Below are 20,313 nucleotides of genomic sequence, written 5' to 3'. Positions count from 1 at the left end.
TCATTCATCTTTTTGTGAAATATATGAAATTAGTTTATAACAACTCTCCTCTATTATGGAATAGTATTACAAACATTATCTATTTAATATTTTATTCCATAAAGTATCGAAAATAGGATGTTTGAAGGAAAGCAAACCCAACCCACACATTGCAAGACACATGAACTCGCATCAAGATACTATTAATAAATTACATCTACTAATTATTTTCATTAATAAATTACAAAATTTTGATATATGTATGATTATAAAATTAATTTATATCATTTACATGTTATATTATTATTTATATAAATTATTTATATGTTAGATATATATTATGAAAATATTAAATAAATAATTATATTAATGTCACTTTTTATTTAAGTATCATCAATGATAATATAATTAAAAAAATTCATTATTTAATTTTGAATTTTAAAAATTAAATACAAAAATTTTATATTTTTAAAATCAACAAAACACAAGAATCAACATTTACTTTTGATTATTACTTTTCTTCATAATCACTAATTATTTTATTATCTAAAAGTTCGGGAACCAAATGGTTCCTAAGGGTAAAAAAGATAAAAAATCATTGGTAAAAATTGGAACGTCAGTGGTAGTGAAAAAGGGAAGATTTTGATTAAGAGCTTTTAAGTGAATATGCAGAGACTATCATATCTCACTATTATTATCCAAAAAATGAAACAGTAAAATTTAACTAAAAAATTGAAAGAAATAATGTTTTAACAGTGCTAATCAGTTATTCAAGTGAGTAATTAATAACGTCCAATGAGCAATTAATCAATCAGTTATCGATTAATTAGTTATCAAAATTTTATGACCAATTGATGATTGTACGTACGTAACAATTATAATTAAGATCCTTAATTTTTTTAACTTTCAAATAAATAAAAGATTAAATTGGAGTATAATAATAATTTTGATAAATAAAAATTCATATTTGTCCAATACAAGTTATTTCCATTAAAAAGTTTCTTTCAATTTATTTTGAATTCAGACAAATTAAAGATTAAAAAATTAAAAAAATTTATATACATAATATTTTTTTTCAGTTAAATAAATATAACGGAATTCAAGAATTCTTTAAAACTGAAAAAAATATAAAATACTATACAATTTATTAAAAAAATCATTCACATTGTGAATTTAAGATTTGAAAATAAGTCAATGTTAAGGTGGCTCGCATATACACGAAAACGGCAAACTTACCACACAATTACACGCGTACAAGATTGGAAAGTGCAAATGATAATGTTTAACTAAAAAGAGTTACCACTAGATCTTATAAAAATAATTATTTTTTGTCATAAAAAATTTCGTTTATTTTATTGAATTGAGAAAGGAGGAACACATTTAAATAAACTAATATATATGTATATGAGGAAGAATCAAATTATATAACATAATTTGTAAATTTTATATATTTTTAATTTTAATATATCAAAAAGTGAAAATTAAGATAAATACAAATTAAAAAATATTTATCTCATTTATTTATTTATTAAAATTAAGAGTTAAAAATATAAAATTAAAAAAATGATATTGTATAAATTGATCCATCTTTTATATAGATATATATAAGTTCGAAACTTATAAAAAATAATTAAATACAATTCAAGCTTATTTTGATAAAAGAATTTAATTTTTGACTGAGTTAAAAAACAAAAAAACCAAGTCTCAAAAGAGACTTAAAAACCCATTACCTTTTGACATTTACTCCTTAAATTAGATTTAAATAAAATTATGGAGTAAATGGTAAGCTGATAATATTTTCAAATTTCAATGCTAACCCAATATGAAAAGATTTAGATGAAATTTATGATATTTTCAATTAAAAATAATTAAATAAATTAATTTTAAAAAACAAAATAAATATTTTTAAAAATTATTATTTAGATTAAATATGTAAAATTTAAAAATAATTTTTTATATTTATTTTAATAAAAATGTTAATATAATTTTTTTGAATAAGCATTAATTATAACAAAATATTTAATAAAATTTTATATATTATTAATTTTTTTTGTTAAACTCTATCAATATTGATTTAAATTTTGTTATTAAAACTTTAACCGAATAGTTTAATTAAATTTCATGATTTTTGTTTAAAATTTTTTATTTAAATATATTTTCAATAAAAAAATATTTAAAAAGCAAATTAAGACCTTCACTTTCCGACGCGGAGAGCACTCCATGTCTGACGCAACTTGTTTTGACTCGAATATCACGCTATCTTAAATCTTAACCGTTCATCTTTGAAGCTGAATCAAGTACCCTTTTCCAGGTCATCTCACCAGACCGCAACGTGCACGCTCAGAGTTCCATATCCGACAATCAAATAAAAAAATATAAAAATAGAAACTTTAAATTATTTCAACTTCCAGGCCCACCTCTGACGTGAAGGAAATCGGCGGTCAAAATTTCTTAATCCGAGGGATAGCAATGAACCACGACGCCCACAAATGAGAGAGTATCTCTGCCAACGAGGCCTGCCTGGGAAAGGAAAAAAAAAAGAAAGCATCTAAATACGTTCACGGTGTGGTCCCCACCAGCTTTTTCATATGTCGGTGCGTGCGAGTGGTCCGGACAGTGACGTGTCCCAAGTAGGTTGACTCAGAAACAAAGTGGACCCCACCGGGACCAGTGCTTGCGAAGCCAGCTCACATTTCACGCCCTTCGGACTTTCTAGAGATCTTCAGTGGCCCATGTGTCATTGCCAAATCTCCACGTGGAAAGACGCCACGTGCCATACCCTAATTGGTTCCCTCGTACCCGGCTTTTCATCAACTTAACCTTACGACTTACGAAAACAATAACTCAGCGAACGAAACTAAGGTAAATGATTTTACTTTTTCTTTTTTGCTGTATATATTTTACTACTAAATCATTAAAAATAAAAAGGTGCTTTAAAATCAGAAGCGAAGGTGTGCAATTAGATTGTCCAAATTTTATTTAATTTATTTATTGTTTTGAATTTATGACAATGATATGATAATAATATAAGAAGAGTGCATGTGACTGGGCCTACCTAGTGGGGTGTGACGTAAGCATCAGAGGAGCCACGTAAGTGAGAAACGTGGGCCGTTGATTAGTTGGAAAAATCAACGATGATGCGTCCTTTGCGGGGGAACTCAGAAAGGGGCATGTGATTGGAAGGATCTGATGTGGTGTGATGAGACCTTTTTTTTTTTTGCTGAAATTCGATATTAGCGGTGTTCGGGGTTTTAAATCAGACCGGGGTACGTGGCATTGTCACCGACAAGGTGACGTGTCGACCAGGCACATGTTTTACTAGGCAACGTTGGTGGGGTCAGTTAGATTTAGTCTTTCATATTTACTTAAGATTTTTATCAAAATTTTATTTATTTTTTTTTATATCAGTCTAAAATTGTCACCTTTAATCCCAATTGACGTGATCCGATTTAAATTTTAAAAATTCAATGATAAGAAAAACAAAGTATGGGTCAAACGTAAACTTCAAATTTTTGTTCCATAAATGCCCATAGCATTTCTTGACATTAACGAAAAATAGCCCTGACCGCCGCTTTTTCTGAAAGCAAATAGCGTTTGCTCCAATCGCGTTCACACATAGCTAGGTTTAAGAACCCTAATTTTCATTGCGTTATATTAATTCCCCGTTGTTGGTAAATGGTAATCCCTTGTTCTGCTAATATCAACGCCAAAATGAAAATCATACTCAAACAATCTAAAAAAAATTATTAAAAAAAGCTCTTATAAAGGCTAAGATTATTTGAAGTTTAATATGACCATTGAGCAGGGCCCTAGGAAAATATCTAAAACATTTTCTTCGTAGTTTATTACCTTCTGGGGTTTCCAATGGATAATGGTTATGGTTCGTGGTTCAGTGGACCAAAACTTAGAACACACGAACGAGCGAGCAAGCCTGTTATTAGAAGACACTTTCGCGTATGCAACAAGGTCAAAATTTAGCATCCTTGTCGTTTTGGACAGTTTATGGAGGCTATAAAGTTCGGCCTACACTAATGAAAATCCCAAATTTTTGTTGTTTTTTTTAATGATACAGGACTGAGACTAGGTCTTTGCCTCTTTCTAAAGCTTAAATTCGATCAAAATTCGGAATCAGCCAGGAAAACCTCTACAATGGGAGTTCCCTTATGTTCTAGAGAATTTGAAGTCTTGAGATGACGAAACAATTTGCTCTTGTTACGTCTTGTTGTGTAGGTTTTTGTTATACTATACACTTTTCGATATAATGTCAGGCTCCATCCGCAGCAATTGAGTTCTCTCCTCTGAACACCTCTACCAAACAAACGGCAATCCACGTCAATCAAAGATGAAACTCTCTTTATCTGAATCATTGTTAATTTCAGGCAGGCTTTGGTGTTACTGTTGTTGGTGACGATGGCAATGTTGACAAATTGTTTAAGTGAAGATTCCAAATGTGAACTTAAAGCAATCTTCAACTTTGGTGACTCGAATTCTGATACAGGCGGGTTTTGGGCTGCATTCCCAGCAAATTCACTGGGCCTTTTGGCATGACTTATTTCAAGAAACCATTTGGTCGTGCTCTACTATGGAAGACTTATAGTTCATTTCTTGGTTAAACTTTGATAAGCTTTTATTTATTGCAAAAAGTGTCAGCAGTATCTTCTCTCATCGTGTTAATAATGTTAAACGAATGGAACTTTTTAATGCTTGTGGCCTGAAATGGTGAAGATTTAGGAAATCAGATATGCTGGTTTAGGGCTCTTTCCTTAATCAGTAGATAAAATTGTCCAAGTACATTATTTTCCTGGGGTGGATACTGGCATCTCTATCAATCATAAAATCAATATGGAAATTCGTCCTTCAGCCTACCATAGAATTTGTTTGGCAGAATGCAAAGTGCCCTAATTATCAAATGCTAGAAATAATACGCACTTTATTCCTACCCGTAGGCCTTACAAGTTCGTCATTTCCTTATCCTTTGCCTCTAGGATATGGCAGATCCTGCATTGACTAGAGTTTTAGGTTTTATCGGGCAATTTCCCCACTCAAGGCAAGGAGTCGAGCCAGAAAAAAATTGGGCTTGTCAATTAACTTATCGAAAAATAGATTCAATTTTAACTGACAATCAAGCAAATATCTAGAACCAACTTTTCCACTTGTGTCCAGGACGCAGTGCACAAGGTGGTTTTTGTCAGAACAGACTTCCAGGATAGACTGCGACCTGGAATTGACCACTCAGAAATAGCCCTTGATTATACATTTTATCTTTCGCATTGGCCTCTCGTCGTATATTATCTCTAAGTATAGATACTAGTAGATGATTAAATCGGGCCTAAACCAATATTGACAAATCCTAGATCTGATGCTTGAATCTGTTTATTGCCTGCCTTGGCAATGGGGAACCGGAATCTAGGATTCTAAAACTCGGTCGTTACTAGTTATTAATTCCCATTCCTTAGCAAAACTAGTGGTTCACTTTTATGAGAGACGTTGACATTCAGTCTCTGTCTCATCCGATGAATCTGCATCATATTTTTTATCTTTATTTTAATATTTGTTTTTAAGACTTGCAGCTGAAGCTCTAGGATTGCCATTTATCAGCCCGTGCATGCAATCAATTGGCTCTGATTTTAGGCATGGAACCAATGATGCGACACTGGCATCCATAGTGCTCTTGTCTAACACCTCTGTATTTGTTACCGGGATCAATCCGCTTTCTTTGGCCCTTCGGCTCAATCAGCTGAAGGAATTCAAGGCTAAAGTTGTTGAATTTCATTTTGGAGATAAAAAAAGGTAATACAACACCACATTGCCCCTCACCTGATAATAAAACGTTAAAACGATTCTTTTTTTCTTTTGCAATGTTAAAGGTCATATAACTCATAAGTGTTTTTGGTCAGAATGATTTTACTTCAAATTTAAAAGCCATTGGCACTGAGGGAGTGAAGCAATATCTTCCTCAGGAGGTCTCTCCAACTGCTGGCACTGTCAAGGTAGGGACTGAATGGTGAATACTCCATAAGATAGTTTTACAAGTCTAAATTTCATGGGCTCGGATTCATGTTTAACTTAATAATGAATCTCGCTGCTAAATTTCCAGGAGCTATATAGTCCAGGAAGGCGTACAGTTTTTGTACTAAATCTTGCACCAGTTCGCCGTTATCAAGCATATTTTTAGTGCAGCTACCTCAATAAACCTCCGAATTGGACAGATTTGATTGCCTTATCTCTTACAACAAGGCTGTGATTGATTACAATAAAATGTTAAATGGGGCACTAAGAAAAACAAGATGGGATCTTCCAAATGCTTCGCTAATATATGTTGACACTCATGCTGTACGGTTAGAGCTTTTCAATTATCCCACATTCCCTCATAATTACATTGTTGAAATAAATTCAGGAACATTGAACTTGAATAAAGTGGATTTTCATAATGCAAAGTTGGCGGCTATTAATTGGGACTATTAACACATTGAATGAAACCATAAAATCTAATTTCTCTTTGTTTTTTCTGGAACAGGTGGTGGTGGCACCTATATTCAACGGGAGGTTTTCCGTGGAAACACCAAGGCGATCAATGGGCTTGTAAAGACACAAACAACTATGAAAACTGGGATGCGATTCATGCGACTGAAGTAGCCAACAAACTTACTACATTGGTCATTCTCAATGGCTCGTATTTTGACCATCCTTTTCCAGTACTTCTTTAGCTCTGTGATTTCCATCCCTATAGGTTGACAAGAATCCTTTTAATTCAAGAATAATTATCATGAACGTCAACTGCTTATTTGGATTATCACAAGTTTATTCACTCAAAACAACGAGTTCTAGCCTGCAGCATAAACTAAATGGGCATTTGGTTAGTGAGAAAAAGAAAGACATATAGTGGCATCTTATTTTTCATAATTAGATTTTTTAATTTAGTTCATAGAAACGTAATTCTTAAAATATTTTTAAATTTTCAAATAGTATTAAAAGGGAAAAATAAAAGGAAATGAAAAACTTTCCTCTCCTTGAAGTTTTTTTAGATTCCCAAAGAAAAATAAAAATTTATTCCATTTGTCTTTACTTAATTGTATTTTTGGATTATATATACAATGTTATTTATTTTAGAAACGTAAACATTTTATGTTACTTTTTATTTAATTTTCAGAATTTAACAAAGAAGGCATTTTTAAAATAAAAAAGCCGTATTTGTTAAAAAAATGAATTTTTTTTTTAGAATTTAATAAGGACAACATTTTAAGATAAAAACTTGATTTTTGTTGAAAATATAAAAAAATTATTTTTTAAAATTTAACAAAAATGACGTTTTTAAGATAAGAAAAAACAAAATCTTGTTAAAAATATGAAAAAATTAATTTTCAAAATTTTTAAATTTTAACGATGATAATGTTTTTAAGATTAAAAACATTATTTAAAAAAATAAAAAAAATTCAAAATTCAACAAAAACAAAATGTTTAATATAAAAAACATGATCTTTATTGAAAATATAAAAAAAATTAGTTTTTAAAATTAAATAAAGACGATATTTTTAAGATGAAAAACGTGATATTTGTTGAAATATGAAAAAATTTATATTATGATAAAATTTTATTGTTACATACATTACATGTGTAATAAAATGGAAAATATACTATTTTCTTAATAATTATTTTTTAAAAAATTAGTTAGGCCCCACAAACTTAAATTTATTGTATTCATATATATTATTTTTTATTTTATATATCTATATTAGATATATATAATAACAAAAATTATTTGTATCTAAACGTATAATTCTTTAAATTTGGTTTACTTATTATAAATGATTTCAATTTAAATTGAATAAGTTGTCAACACTATATTTTTACAAATATGTAAATTCAAGTTTAACATGTATTTGAGTATTATAATAATTAAAATCGAATTGATAAATATTTAATTTTGATAATTTTTTTTAACTAAATCTTTTGTTTTATTATATCTCACATGTTCATTTTCTTGAAAAATTGTTACATGCTAAAATAATTAAAATGATTAGTAATAAGTATTTTTTTTTATTTTTTGTAATGTAAAAATATCCCCTAAAAAATTAAAAAGTTTAATTTATTATATCAAAGCCTCGATTCTATTATTCTAAAATCTAATTTTTATTTAGGAATATAAATTTTTATAATTTTTTATTAAAATGTAAAATATTAAATATGATAAGATAATATGTTAATAATATAAAAATTTATCAGATTTATTTATTTTTAAATGTTACTAGTGATATATAAGTTTAAATTGTAAACCAATAGCTTTATATATTCATTTTGTTTACATATATTACATCTTAGTATATTTATAAGTTTTGTTATTAGATATTGTTTTTAAAATTTTTATTATTAATAAATTTGATATATTTTAAAAAAAAAATTATTATTGCAAAATATTATTTTGCTCTCCTTAAAATTAAAAGTCAAGATTTGTTAGCATCTGAACTATGAAATTATTAACTAATATGATGCTTATTATTAATATAATTAACTACAAATAATGACACAACGAAGAAATAACATTTTAAGTGCCATAAACTCCCGCTACGTAGTCTAATGATGGAAACTTCCATGCCAGAGAAATTAGAAGGAAGAGGGACTTTGTGTAAAGTGCCTTTGTGGTGCTTCGCCAATGTTTGATTTGCGTAATAACGGAACAAAGCGTCTAAAGCATCTGAATCATAGCTATCGAAACCACCAACAATTGACGACAACAATGAAGAGAAAACCATAAAGATAATGAGCCAACTTCTATCAGACCCCATCAAGACTACCCCATCAAGAACGCTTTGTTTTGGTTATATAACCCTGAAGCAGGTTTCCTTCTTTGATATCAAGCTTTTGTGTCAAACTAACAATGCAATGCAAATTCGAGAATTGTAAGAAAACAGAAAAGAAGATCACGACTAGGAATTAGAATGGGAAGAAGGGGAAGAGGGATGTGGTAGAGAGTGGAAAGGGGCAAATGAAAAGGAAATGCAGCAATGGGGAATGGAATGTCTAGCTGTTGTATTATATTTCTATGAAACATGGAAATTAACCATGTTAAACTGGCACCCAAAGTATTTCCTTTTCAACTCTGATGAAAAAGAGAAAAAAAAAAAGAATATGTTTCTAATTTGTTTCAATTGTTGTTTTTGATTCCTGGTCAGGTGGGTTAGCTGGGGAGAGAAATGGTTGAGACAGCGGTGCCAACGAGGCCATTGAGGGGAGATTAAACTCCCACGGGAGAGGACGGAAATGCGAACACACCTCCAAATTTAGGTCTGGTTATTTTTGGGCAAGTGGACTTGGAAGCTTGTCTCCTTTTCCTTTCCCCTATCAAGGCTTTCATTTAATTTAATTTAATTTTGTTAGTATTTTTTTTCTGTGGTGTTGTTCGGTATAACTTAGAAGCATGAAACAATCACATAGAAAAAAGCCATATGAAGGCTATGATTGGTGTTTGTATTCAACAAGAAATGAAATTGCCAATAAATTTATACACCACAATTTGATTATGCCATATTTCTTAGACCAAGAAATAGATTCAATGTCATAGTCTTAAAGTAGTTACGAATCTTCTATAGTTTATATATTAGAATCTATCTTAAAATATAAATGTTTGGAAGATTAAGTCTACTCTAGGTTCAGCCACTAACACACACGTTAGCAAAGGGGTGCACAGGCATTGCATTTGGATTTTATTTATACTTACAGAAAACCTAATCCTAATTAATTATGAGATTATTTTATTTTTATAATATGAACAAGAGAGTTTTTAATGTAATTTAAAAAAAAAAAAGTGTTTCCAATCATATAATGAAATAATTATTTGGTATCCGTAATAATTTTTAATGGAAATCACTCAAATTATTGTTATTATTATTTGTTAGGACAAATAACCTCTATCACAAATATATATGTACTCATTCATCATACTAATGTAAATTCTTTCAATCACTTCTAATCTACTCTTATGCACTGTACAAACATTACACTTATAAGACATAAATTACCAAACAAATATATACACTTATAAGACGTAAATCTTTAATAATTTTACGAGATATTTATCTTATAAAATTTTAATTTTTATATATTTTTTTTCATATCTAACCCTATAACCCTATAAAGATTTTACTTATTTACAAATATATAAATTTACTTATTAAAATTTTTTTTTCTTAAATTTTTTTTAACAAGTCAAACTTGATATTAAAATTTTTTTTAAAATTCTTCTTCTATAAATTTTTTTTTCTATCAAATAATATCTATTTAATTTTAAATAAATCTATTATAAAATTTGAGTTATTATTTCTAATATTATCAGCACGACATTAAACTTTAGTTATGTAATTTGTTTACATTAGAAAAAAAAAATGAATAGTAGGTAAAAGTGTTAGTGTCATGAGTCGAGACTTAAGCTTCAAATCTGCGTGGTTTCAGGATCTGAGCATCTACTCATCCGACGTCCAAGATCAGCCTACCTGTCAGGGTTCACACCCTTGTGAGGTATTGTCTGCTCTGACCCCCTGATCTCATGGTTTTATCTTACAAAAGGCCCCTTATAAGGAAGAGGTGGTGTGAACCCTTATATACACCAGTGACCTTCCTTTTATGTTCGATGTGAGATTCAGGATCCCTCTTTAGGTCGGTGACATTCTTTCCGACCCAACCTCGTGACGCCCTCGTCACGGAGGCTGATCACCCTACCTACCTCCCTCGAGGTGTTTGGCATTGATCGAACGATATAAGGTTGGCTTTGATACCACTTGTCACGGGTCGAGACTTAAGCTCCGAATCCGCACGACTTCGGAACCCGGGTTTGCACTCATCCGATGTTTCAGATCAATCTACATGCTAGGATTTACATCCCTGTGAGATATTATTCGCTCTGACCCCCTGACCTCACGATTTTTTCTTACAAAAGATGCCACACAAAAAAAAGATGGTGTGAACCGTTAGATAGCTCAGTGACTTTCTTTTTATGTTTGATGTGAGATTTAAGATACTTCTTTGAGTTCGTAACATTATAACAATAAAAAAAGATGAAAAGACGAAACAGGACAGCATGTGGCAGTTCAATATCCTTTTTTCCAAAAAGACACAATGTGTGAACTGAAGACCCTCCAAATCGTGGATTGCAGATAGGGAATCAACCAATAAGTATCCAAATCTTATCCACGTGTCGATTACTTGAATCACTGTTCTACATGGAGCACCAGTACCTCATCAATCACAGCAACACAAATTTAATTCAAACTAAATAAATTAAATAAATTGTAAAACAAAAAAAATAGAGGGGAAAAGAAAATCAAAACACTACAACGGCAGCAAAGGATAGGATTTGTAGCGTCCGAGCGGCCACATATCCGAACCAGGGAAAGTTAATTTTGAAATGGCGGCAGCAGCATCATCCTCCATTGCGGCCGCCGCCGTTTTGATTCCACGTGTCCCCACCGCCGTTAGAACCAGCCGCTGCTCTGCCTTGCCGCCCCTCCCTCCTTGCGTTTCCTCCGCTAAGTTTTCCTCTTCCGTTAAGCTAATTGCAGGTACTGCTTTTATGAATCTTAACACTTACTTCACTTGCAAAATGCACATGCATGTCAACACCTTTTTGTTTTTTAATTTTTTTGTTTTGCTTGATGTTATTGAAAGACAATGAAAGCTTAAAGCTCAAATAAGTTCTGAGTTGACTTTATCTTTTGCCCTTCTAGCACCATATTTGGAACTGAAGAATTTTACTTTTGGGTTATGAATATGAGCTTATTGAAACGAAATCTTTGGTGGCGGTGGGTGACGTAGGAATAGAAATGTTACCTTGGTGATAATCATAAGTATCGCAGTAGTTGCAGGAAAGTAGTTGTGGGGGCTTTGCCTGATGAAGGGGCAAACTTGAATGGTTATGTGGAAAAATAAGGGAAATGTGGATGAAGTGAGTGAGGCCAATTCAATGAAACAGAGCAAAGGTTGGGATAGAATGTGAGTAAAAAGTCTCAAAGAACTTTCTTTTATTAATTTAATCCTTGTTAACTTTTTTTTTTTTTTTTCAAAAACAGAATCCCGGAGGCTTTCTCTGCTCCAGACAAAAGCCTCAGAGGACACCTCTGTTGATGCTGGGGAGCTTTTCACTGACTTGAAGGAAAAGGTGAGAACATGGCCTTTATTACACTACCATTAACAGCTGCAGTCATTGTATCTTCTAAATAATCAATTTCTTGCCCTTTAAGCTGCTTAGGCTGAGCTAACTTGGCTTTCTTCTCATGTCTACTAGTGGGATAAAGTTGAGAACAAGTCTACAGTTATTCTTTATGGTGGTGGGGCAATAGTTGCTGTTTGGCTATCATCTATTCTTGTTGGTGCTATTAACTCTGTCCCCCTGGTGAGTGAACAGTGAATACTTTATTATTCTTATGACGGGGCGCCATATTCTTAAATAGATTAGCTTTTCCTGATTAATAATCAGCAATGAATTTGCTACGTGTCTTCCCGTTGGATTAAATCGCTGATCCAATCTGAAATGATTGTCTGTGCTTACCAGCTTCCAAAGATAATGGAATTGGTTGGACTTGGATATACAGGATGGTTTGTCTACAGATACCTTCTCTTCAAGGTAAGATTTTCATTATGTAGAGCCCCATGAATCTTAATACTGGGTGAGCCATTCTGCATTACACATCATTCAAACACTTACAGTGTTTAATTTGCATTCTCAGAAAGAACTAAGAGAGATTTACATGTGCATGAAGAGATGATGATGTATTTGAACCAACTTTTGAGAGTTAAACATGCACGCTTTGAAATCTTAAAATTAGCTTTATTTACGATTAAAAAGCTTGTTGGTTTCAGACTATTTAGAATAAGAATAATCATATACATGCACACCATAAACCAAGTGCTAACAAAATGATTATTTCCCCAGTCAAGCAGGAAAGAACTAGCTACAGATATTGAGGCACTGAAGGAGAAGATTGCTGGTAATGAATAGATGTACAAGATTGGCATGCTCATTTGTTTTCTATCATTTTCTTTTTGGTCCCTTTCTACCCTGTAAAAGAGACGTCTGCCTCCCGTAATTGTAGGATTGCCTTGTATGAATTTCTTGTCAGTTTTAATTTGCTCCATTCGTGGAATAATACTTGTCAATTTTATGTGTATGGGTATAATTCCCATTTTATATATATATGCCATGTTGATGTGGAGAAAGTCGTTTCCTCCACTCAAATGTACAATGAATGTAATATATTTCCTTTGCCAACGCCACCTTGGCAAATACCAGACAGCATATTCCCTTAGCGCAACATGCGTTAGAATAGAATTTGAGCCATACAGAAAATATCACAAACTTTATACAACTTTCGGTTCTTTTCCACATTAAAGAATCCCATGGCATTCGAAACATTAATAACTTCATATGGCGCCTGACGTCCTCTTATTGATTTTTCTCATTTTTCTTTCGTGCGAGTTAAGGACTGGAAATGGTTTAAGAAACTAAATCCACAAAAGATTGAATGACTCTCACCCTGCTATCATCTTCATATTCATTAACTGTGCAGAAAAAGCAACAAATCGAACTTGCAAAGACTTGACATTAATTTCTCTATAGATTTATGGGTTTGCTAAACTTAAGTATGTAATCATAGTTGAATTGGAACTCTTTTCCTTATGCCTATGGGGAGGAATCTAATAGCCTGGATGTCATTCTAAGTGAAACTTGTGACTTGTGAGTATGAACCAGGCAAGAGCTCTTACTCTAGAGGTGGAGGTACAACCATATATAAATAACATTCATTGTTGATTAACGCATGATTTCATACACTAGAACACACGAAATTACCACCGATCAATTTAGTTATGGTGAAAGAATGGGTGATTAAAGCCTTCCAGCTAGCAGTAATGGTTATGTCTAAAGCCATATCAAGGATGGCGCCAGAAATCAACATTCTCATAACACTCACGGTGAAGCTATTCTTAGGTGCCGGGAGAAACAATGCCAAAATTTTTACACAACTTAGGTCAAAGGTAGCACACTTTATCTTAGCGAAGGCAATGGGTAAAACATGAGAAAGGGCTTGGTCGTTGAAGCTGGGCATGGTTTTTAGGCTATCACCTATCAATAAATGAAATTGAATATAAAACGTGAGTGAAACACAGGAGCATCAAGCTGTGAACATCTAATCCATGAATTCCTCAATTCTCTACCCCCAAAACATGCTTTAATACAATGTTGAATAATCAAGCATCATAAAAACAGTGAAATTATGCCAAAAAAAAAAAAAAAAGCAACCATAATACTTCCACAAAACCCACAAATCAAAGCCACCCCACAATCAAATTCAAACCCAGAGTGTCACAGCTATCATCAATATTATTATTAACCAATTATCAGAAGAAAAAAGACAACAATTAAAGCACATAGCCAGAAAAGATTTCAAAATCTACCAGCCTAACTCATAGATCGACATATACTCAATTCCAATATCAGAATCAAGATCAATAACTAAAAATCCACGTCAAATTTCAAGAGAAATCAATAACATTAATATAGTTAAAGGTAAACGCACTGTTATTGGATAAATTTAGCATCCCAAATATGAAAAACCAAAAAAGGAGAAACTTTAGATCTTATCAATATCCTCGTCCTCGAATTCAATATAATCATCGGCGCCGCCATCATCTTCCTCATCGATCCCACCAGCAATGCCTTCATTCAACCTCGTATTCTCAGGGAGCTCTCCGTAAGCCTTCAAAAGCCTAGCTTCATCGGGCATGTATTTCAAGATGATGTCAGCCTTGTCATCTTGATAATCCCTTAGTCCAACGAGAATGATGTCGCCGGCAGCGATCCAGACCTTCTTGTGCATCTTGCCGCGTATGTGGCAGAGCCGTTTGGAACCGTCGATGCACATGGCTTCGCATCGGCCGTTGCCTAACATGCGGAGGACTTGTGCGTATTCTTGGCCGTCTTCTTTGAAGATTAGCTCTCGTTTCTCGTCATCAGCTTCGTTCTTTCCCCTCTTTCGGTTCTTTCCTCCCTTTCCTTTGTTCTTCGGCATCTTCGATTCGCTTCGATTGCTCCTCTCTGCTGAAAAAAAAAAAAAAAAGAAAAGAAACCCTAACTCGCTTTTCTAATTTGAAGATGGTCTTGCCCTTGATAAACAAAATTGGAATACGGTGTGTTAATGTTTCTTCTTTCTATTTATAATAAAACATCACGTGACATTTTGTGATCTGTACGGTACCTCAAATTTCAATTCTTTTATTCTTTCTGGCTTCTTATTTTTATTTTTATTTTTATGGTTAAGGTCTTTTAAATGAAGTGTTTGGCTAACTCACGTAACAAACATGTGATTTGAAGTGTTGGCTAACTGACGCAGCAAAATTTGAGACCTTTTACACTAAGCGGGATTTCGATTTTTATCATAGGGAAATAGGACTACTGATCTGAATTCTTTGAAGAATTTTATCAAACGCGTTTTGTAAAGGCATAATAATGATTTAAATCAAATTGAATTTGATTTATTTTTTTAATAATATATAATATTATAATTTATAATTTAAATTGAAAATAATTTTTTTAAATTGATTTAATTTGAATAGAATTTATTAGTTTACTTTATTAGTTTTTAATTTTTTATATATTTAAATAAATTTATATATATAATAATTATTTTATTTTATTTTATAAAAATTTAAAAATATATAATTTAATTTAATTTTTATTTTTTATATTCTAATTTAAAATCTTATTCAAACTTAATATATATATAATATTTAAATTTTATTCAAATTAAATAAAAAATCAATTGTGATTAAATTAAATATTACAATTTTAAATAATTTTTAATTTTATCTCTTTTTTCTCCTCATCCCTATCTCCGACCACTTATTTAGCCCCCTACCTGCATCTTTTCTTTGCCATTGATCAAGGGCGTTTTGCGTATCACATGTCCCTCACTTGATTGCGTGCCACCATTCTAACAGGTGTCTCCACGAAATTCCAACTGTCGGACCACATTGTGATGTTAAAGGTAATCTTTATAGGGTGGGATGTAGGGTTTTTTGAACTACTGTCTTTGACTGTAATTATTGTTAAAACTTAAGGAGTTTTATGTAGTTTAGCCTCTTATATAATATAGATTTGAGATAAAAATTTTCAACTTTTACTCTTTAAACGTAAATCATACTGTTAACTACTGAATCAAATATTAAAACAATTATATTAATGTTGATCCGAAGAATGGTTTAATTCTAAACTGGAACCAGCCATAACATTCAACTTTTCAACTCATCACATGGTCCACATCCATTTACAGTATCTCATTGGATCATTTTCTGAGCACCATTTTTGGTGCAAGACAAAAGGGGCAATCTTTAATCATACTTCAAATCTCCAAAACAAGAAGCATCTAACCCATTGTTCTACTTAGTACATCTTGAGTTTTGCTCCGCTCAAGTGAAATAACAACGAAAATAATAAACAAGAGTTAGAGCAGCTAAAGTAAATGGACAGAAACTCCATCAACAGGAGATGGTTAGTGCCTGATGGTTAACTCAGCCCTAAGATGGAGAAAACCATTTATGAAGTAAAGACTGTCTTCAGCCATGAAAGAAGTCCAAGGTATGGCAAATAAATTCCTGTAGCCAACTGCCTTGCCCCCAGTGAATGTGTAGTTGCCTTTGTATTTGCTAACAAACTCCTCTGTTGGCTTTGACCTTGCTGCAAATTCATAGTCCACTGTAAAACTAACGGAACCCTTTTCCTGCATACCTAAAAACAACCCGAAGCAATGGAATGAGCTCTGCTGGTCCATGTTGCAATGGGCTGACAGGAAGAAACCTTGTCCACCCAGGTGGAACGCCTGAGAATAAACCCGACCAGATGGGAACAAATTTGCACACTCCTCCTTCTTCAAGTCCAGGTACACAACACATTGCTGACGGGGAAGTTCAAATTCCACCACCTTAACAGGTCGATACTTATAAGCTCGCTCGACAAAGCGACGGCTCAAAGTGGCAGACTCCTCTGCAGCCAAGCTTCGCTGTCTATGCGGGGCTTCAGCCTTGAAAAAGAGGGCCTCAAGCACAAGCTTTGATGAAACATCATGATCAAAATCATTACAAGTTAACACCTTCTTAAGCTTCCGGCAGGTCATATAAGGGAAGCGAATAAAGCGTGCAAGGCGTGAACCAAGCACTTCCCTTCGGTCTTCCAGTTTTGGGTAATGAGCCCTGGCCCACTTCAATACAAAGTCATACACAGCATCTTCAGATGCAATTTGCAGATCATCACTGAACAATATTGCCTCAATCCCAGCTAGTGGCAAAGTCATTACCTCTTCTTGGAACCTGGTAAAATGTGCCCCAAAAGCATAAACATGAACTTCTAAATATGCCTTATTTCTACTTTGACTAACCTAAAAAAGGGGAGAGAGAGATAGAGAGAAAGAGAGAGAAGTAGATTCACAGCTTGTTCTGTTGCCATTAACATTACCTTTCCAGTTATCCTTAAGTTTTCCCAAGTCTATAGCATTAAACCTTTCCAGTTTTTCTTTTCACAAAGAACGTTAAAGCTTATTCTCCATGTTGAAAATGCACTTTCAAACTATAAGGATCAGAGGAGCTCAAAAAAATTACTGCCAGGAGTATGTAAAGATGGAGATCTGGAAACTTATCAAATATCTAAATTTTTATCTTACAGGCAGTTACCACTAGTTAAGGTATGTAACCTCATTGCCAGACTAATAAAACCATCAATTTCATGTTAAAAAGAACATGAAGCTTGCAGAACAGGAACTTACTTAGTCATGTCCTTGTAACGAGCAGCAAGATACTGCTTTGCAGCATCAGTCAATGGTTGGACAGCTTCAGCCATTAATACACTTGAGGGAAGATCCAAATAAAGCAAAGCTGACTCTGGTGTCATAGGCAAATTGCGCAATAGCCGGCTGCAATATCTCATGCAAGAGGCAACCTCAAATTTATCAGCAGCCATCAGCACATCAAGCAAAGCTGGAGCTGTGGTAACAGATAAGTTATTGCTATACATAAAATTCAAAAGCTCCATGAGGGCAGCTTCCTCTGTACATAAAAGTGAAGAATTGTCATTTAACTTTGACTGCTCACACCTGTTTGAATCCAAGAAATATCTATTCAAGTTTATGCATACCAGAGGCATTGATTCTTAAGGTTACATGTCGTTGCTCTGATTCCCTCATCCCATTTGAGAAAAGCTACAATTAGTCAATAAACAAGTGAACAAATAAGTAATTACCAATAAAGATAAATGGTGACAAATATTCTGGCAAGCTATATTTACATTCTAGAAACACAATCCTTCTTTTTAAAATAATTTTTATAAAGAAAAAAGATCTCTGACCTTGTAGAAGAATGGACTTTTTGCAGCTAAAATGGGAGAGCTAATATGCAACGTTTTAACTCTCAGAATTGTAGAACAATCCATGCTCCAGTTTGAATCATTGCTATTTGCATCCTCATCACCTACAAAAGTTCTAAGCTAGTTCAAAATTTGTACTATGCCAAATTTGCAAAAACCAAGAGCCAAGTGATACACGGTCATCAAGGAGTGAGAATTTAAAGTGAACAATTAAAATCCTCTGTTAATGATACTAATTCAAAATAGAGAAACTTCCTTCTCCTTTATTCAGATAAATTGTAAATATCCATAATCTTCTAACAGTTTTGTATTTTGCTCAATTTTTATTCACTAAAAAACACAAACATTTGGAAGACCTTTGGCAAACTTGCTTGATTAAAAGCTTCCATTCTTTTGAGCGTAAAAATAAATATAAGCAGTAAATAAACCTTATAGTCTATTATCTAAACAACATAAAAACCTGATAGTGTTTCTTCAACCATTGCCACTGCTTCCTCATCTTGATTCTCACAGCCCACACCATCATCCATATCAGGCTGGTTGCCATTTAAAATCTGCTCCTCAGGACATAAACTAAGATCCAAAACTGGAAAAAAAAAAAGAAAAACAAAAACCGTTAAAACCAGCCTACATTATAAAACCGACTATGTTCATATACAAGACACATACAGATACAAAGAATAAGCATCCATATGCAGGGAACACCATAAATCAGGAATCAAATCCCCTGACAACACAGGATAAAAACACGCAAGACAACCACAAAATATTATGAATAGATTTATATGCTAAAATGAGTAAATCTCATCTCTTTGAAATAGCTGTCTAACACCATTATATCAGGCTATCAGCTTTCAATCTCTTTTTTAACCTTCAAGTTCTATGATCTTGAAGGGTATGTCATTCGGCAGGAAGAGAACAACTAACTTTAGGACCATGCAGAAGAAAAGCTATCTTCAGCACAATCTTTAATTCACAAAATTTTCAACAAGTAAATTTCCTAATAAAAATTTATTAAGTGTCTAAATTATATTTTTTTAAAAACAATATTATTCTTCTTAAAATTTTCATTTTCCCCAAAATTTTCCCAAAACAAGTAAAGCCTGAATTTTTTTTTTCTCTTTTCCAACTTAGGTCCACGAAGAATAGCTTTTAAAATTAAACAATAGGCTTCAATTTTCTATTTTCTTTCATTTTCTCAGCTAACCAAACGGTAGCAATGAGAGACATTTAACAAGGAAGAAATGGAAAAAAAAAAAAAAAAAGGAAAGGAAATAGTTATATTGATAAGCAAAATAGTGGAACAAACCGTTTTCCTTCTTGATATCCTCTCGGCGCCTTTTGCGGTGGCGGGCCCAATCGGCGATACTGGTGCAACCCTCTCCATCAGGGCGGCAGCCGGGGGGGCCACCCATAATCTCGATCAGAAGAAGTCGGTCGGAGAAATTACTATCGTTGAAAGCGAAACCGAAATCACCATCGGAGGCAGAGGCCCCACGCAAATAGTCAGAGTCCATCTCCGTTCTCGGGTCAAACAGATCCGAATTCAATTGATTTCTCATTCCAATCCCCACATAAAACCTCTATTCTTTATCTCTTTTACCCCCCTTTTTATCTCAAAACAAAAGTAAATAAAACAAGAAAACAACGAAAGAGAAGCTAAACAAAAAGGAAGGAAACCCTAGGAATGATTAGCTGGCGTTACCTAAACCAAGGGAGGAGATGGATTTAGGTGCTCCATTTGGTAACGCCCAAACTGTAAATGTCCATAATAACTGAAGATTAAGAATCTTTGCAGCCTTTTGTACTCGTTTTTTTTTTAAGCTTTTTATTTCATTTATTTCGGTTTTTTTTTTTTTGGGGCCGAGAGCTTATGAAGCAGTTGATAGCTATTCTATAGTTGATTGAGGGGAAGTAGTCGGTCAGTGGTGGTTGGC

General features: G+C 32.9%; 3 protein-coding genes across 4 annotated transcripts; 1 reads left to right on the top strand and 2 right to left on the bottom strand.

The window, feature by feature from the left end:
- Positions 1 to 11,244: 11,244 nt before the first annotated feature.
- Positions 11,245 to 13,274, top strand: LOC111313916 (protein CURVATURE THYLAKOID 1A, chloroplastic-like). The gene is made up of 5 exons (XM_022914791.2): positions 11,245 to 11,531; positions 12,039 to 12,127; positions 12,254 to 12,361; positions 12,521 to 12,592; positions 12,902 to 13,274. Exons 1-5 carry the CDS (start codon positions 11,378 to 11,380, stop codon positions 12,965 to 12,967), a joined length of 489 nt encoding a protein of 162 aa, XP_022770526.1. The 5' UTR covers positions 11,245 to 11,377; the 3' UTR covers positions 12,968 to 13,274.
- Positions 13,275 to 14,476: 1,202 nt separating this feature from the next.
- Positions 14,477 to 15,148, bottom strand: LOC111313918 (eukaryotic translation initiation factor 1A). The gene has a single exon (XM_022914792.2). The coding sequence runs from the start codon at positions 15,033 to 15,035 to the stop codon at positions 14,598 to 14,600; it is 438 nt and encodes a 145-aa protein (XP_022770527.1). The 5' UTR covers positions 15,036 to 15,148; the 3' UTR covers positions 14,477 to 14,597.
- Positions 15,149 to 16,176: 1,028 nt separating this feature from the next.
- LOC111313915 (BTB/POZ domain-containing protein POB1-like) lies at positions 16,177 to 20,241 on the bottom strand. 2 transcript variants are annotated; one of them, XM_022914788.2, is made up of 6 exons: positions 19,686 to 20,241; positions 18,837 to 18,962; positions 18,359 to 18,480; positions 18,149 to 18,212; positions 17,781 to 18,060; positions 16,177 to 17,328 (listed from the first exon to the last, which is right to left on the bottom strand). In XM_022914788.2, the coding sequence occupies exons 1-6, from the start codon at positions 19,936 to 19,938 to the stop codon at positions 16,515 to 16,517; spliced, it is 1,659 nt and encodes a 552-aa protein (XP_022770523.1). In that variant the 5' UTR covers positions 19,939 to 20,241; the 3' UTR covers positions 16,177 to 16,514. The 2 variants fall into 2 exon arrangements, with proteins under 2 accessions (XP_022770523.1, XP_022770525.1); XM_022914790.2 differs by having other exon boundaries at positions 17,781 to 17,997.
- Positions 20,242 to 20,313: the final 72 nt, after the last annotated feature.

Source organism: Durio zibethinus, chromosome 23 (genome assembly GCF_047325235.1).
Source record: "Durio zibethinus cultivar Kanyao isolate XHJ-2024 chromosome 23, ASM4732523v1, whole genome shotgun sequence".
NCBI classification, from domain to species: Eukaryota; Viridiplantae; Streptophyta; class Magnoliopsida; order Malvales; family Malvaceae; genus Durio; species Durio zibethinus.
The sequence above is the reverse complement of the archived record's forward strand: the minus strand, read 5'-3'. Positions and strand labels throughout refer to the sequence as shown.

What these genes read in the sequence shown, in the direction of transcription:
- LOC111313918 (XM_022914792.2), bottom strand. Translation starts at nt 15,035, where the DNA reads ATGCCGAAGAACAAAGGAAAGGGAGGAAAGAACCGAAAGAGGGGAAAG.
- LOC111313916 (XM_022914791.2), top strand. Translation starts at nt 11,378, where the DNA reads ATGGCGGCAGCAGCATCATCCTCCATTGCGGCCGCCGCCGTTTTGATT. An exon ending in TTCCGTTAAGCTAATTGCAG is followed by an intron (nt 11,532 to 12,038) that starts GTACTGCTTTTA and finishes TTTCAAAAACAG; the next exon opens with AATCCCGGAGGCTTTCTCTG. An exon ending in CTATTAACTCTGTCCCCCTG is followed by an intron (nt 12,362 to 12,520) that starts GTGAGTGAACAG and finishes TGTGCTTACCAG; the next exon opens with CTTCCAAAGATAATGGAATT.
- LOC111313915 (XM_022914788.2), bottom strand. Translation starts at nt 19,938, where the DNA reads ATGAGAAATCAATTGAATTCGGATCTGTTTGACCCGAGAACGGAGATG. An exon ending in GGATATCAAGAAGGAAAACG is followed by an intron (nt 18,963 to 19,685) that starts GTTTGTTCCACT and finishes TTTTTTTTCCAG; the next exon opens with TTTTGGATCTTAGTTTATGT. An exon ending in GGTTGAAGAAACACTATCAG is followed by an intron (nt 18,481 to 18,836) that starts GTTTTTATGTTG and finishes GAACTTTTGTAG; the next exon opens with GTGATGAGGATGCAAATAGC.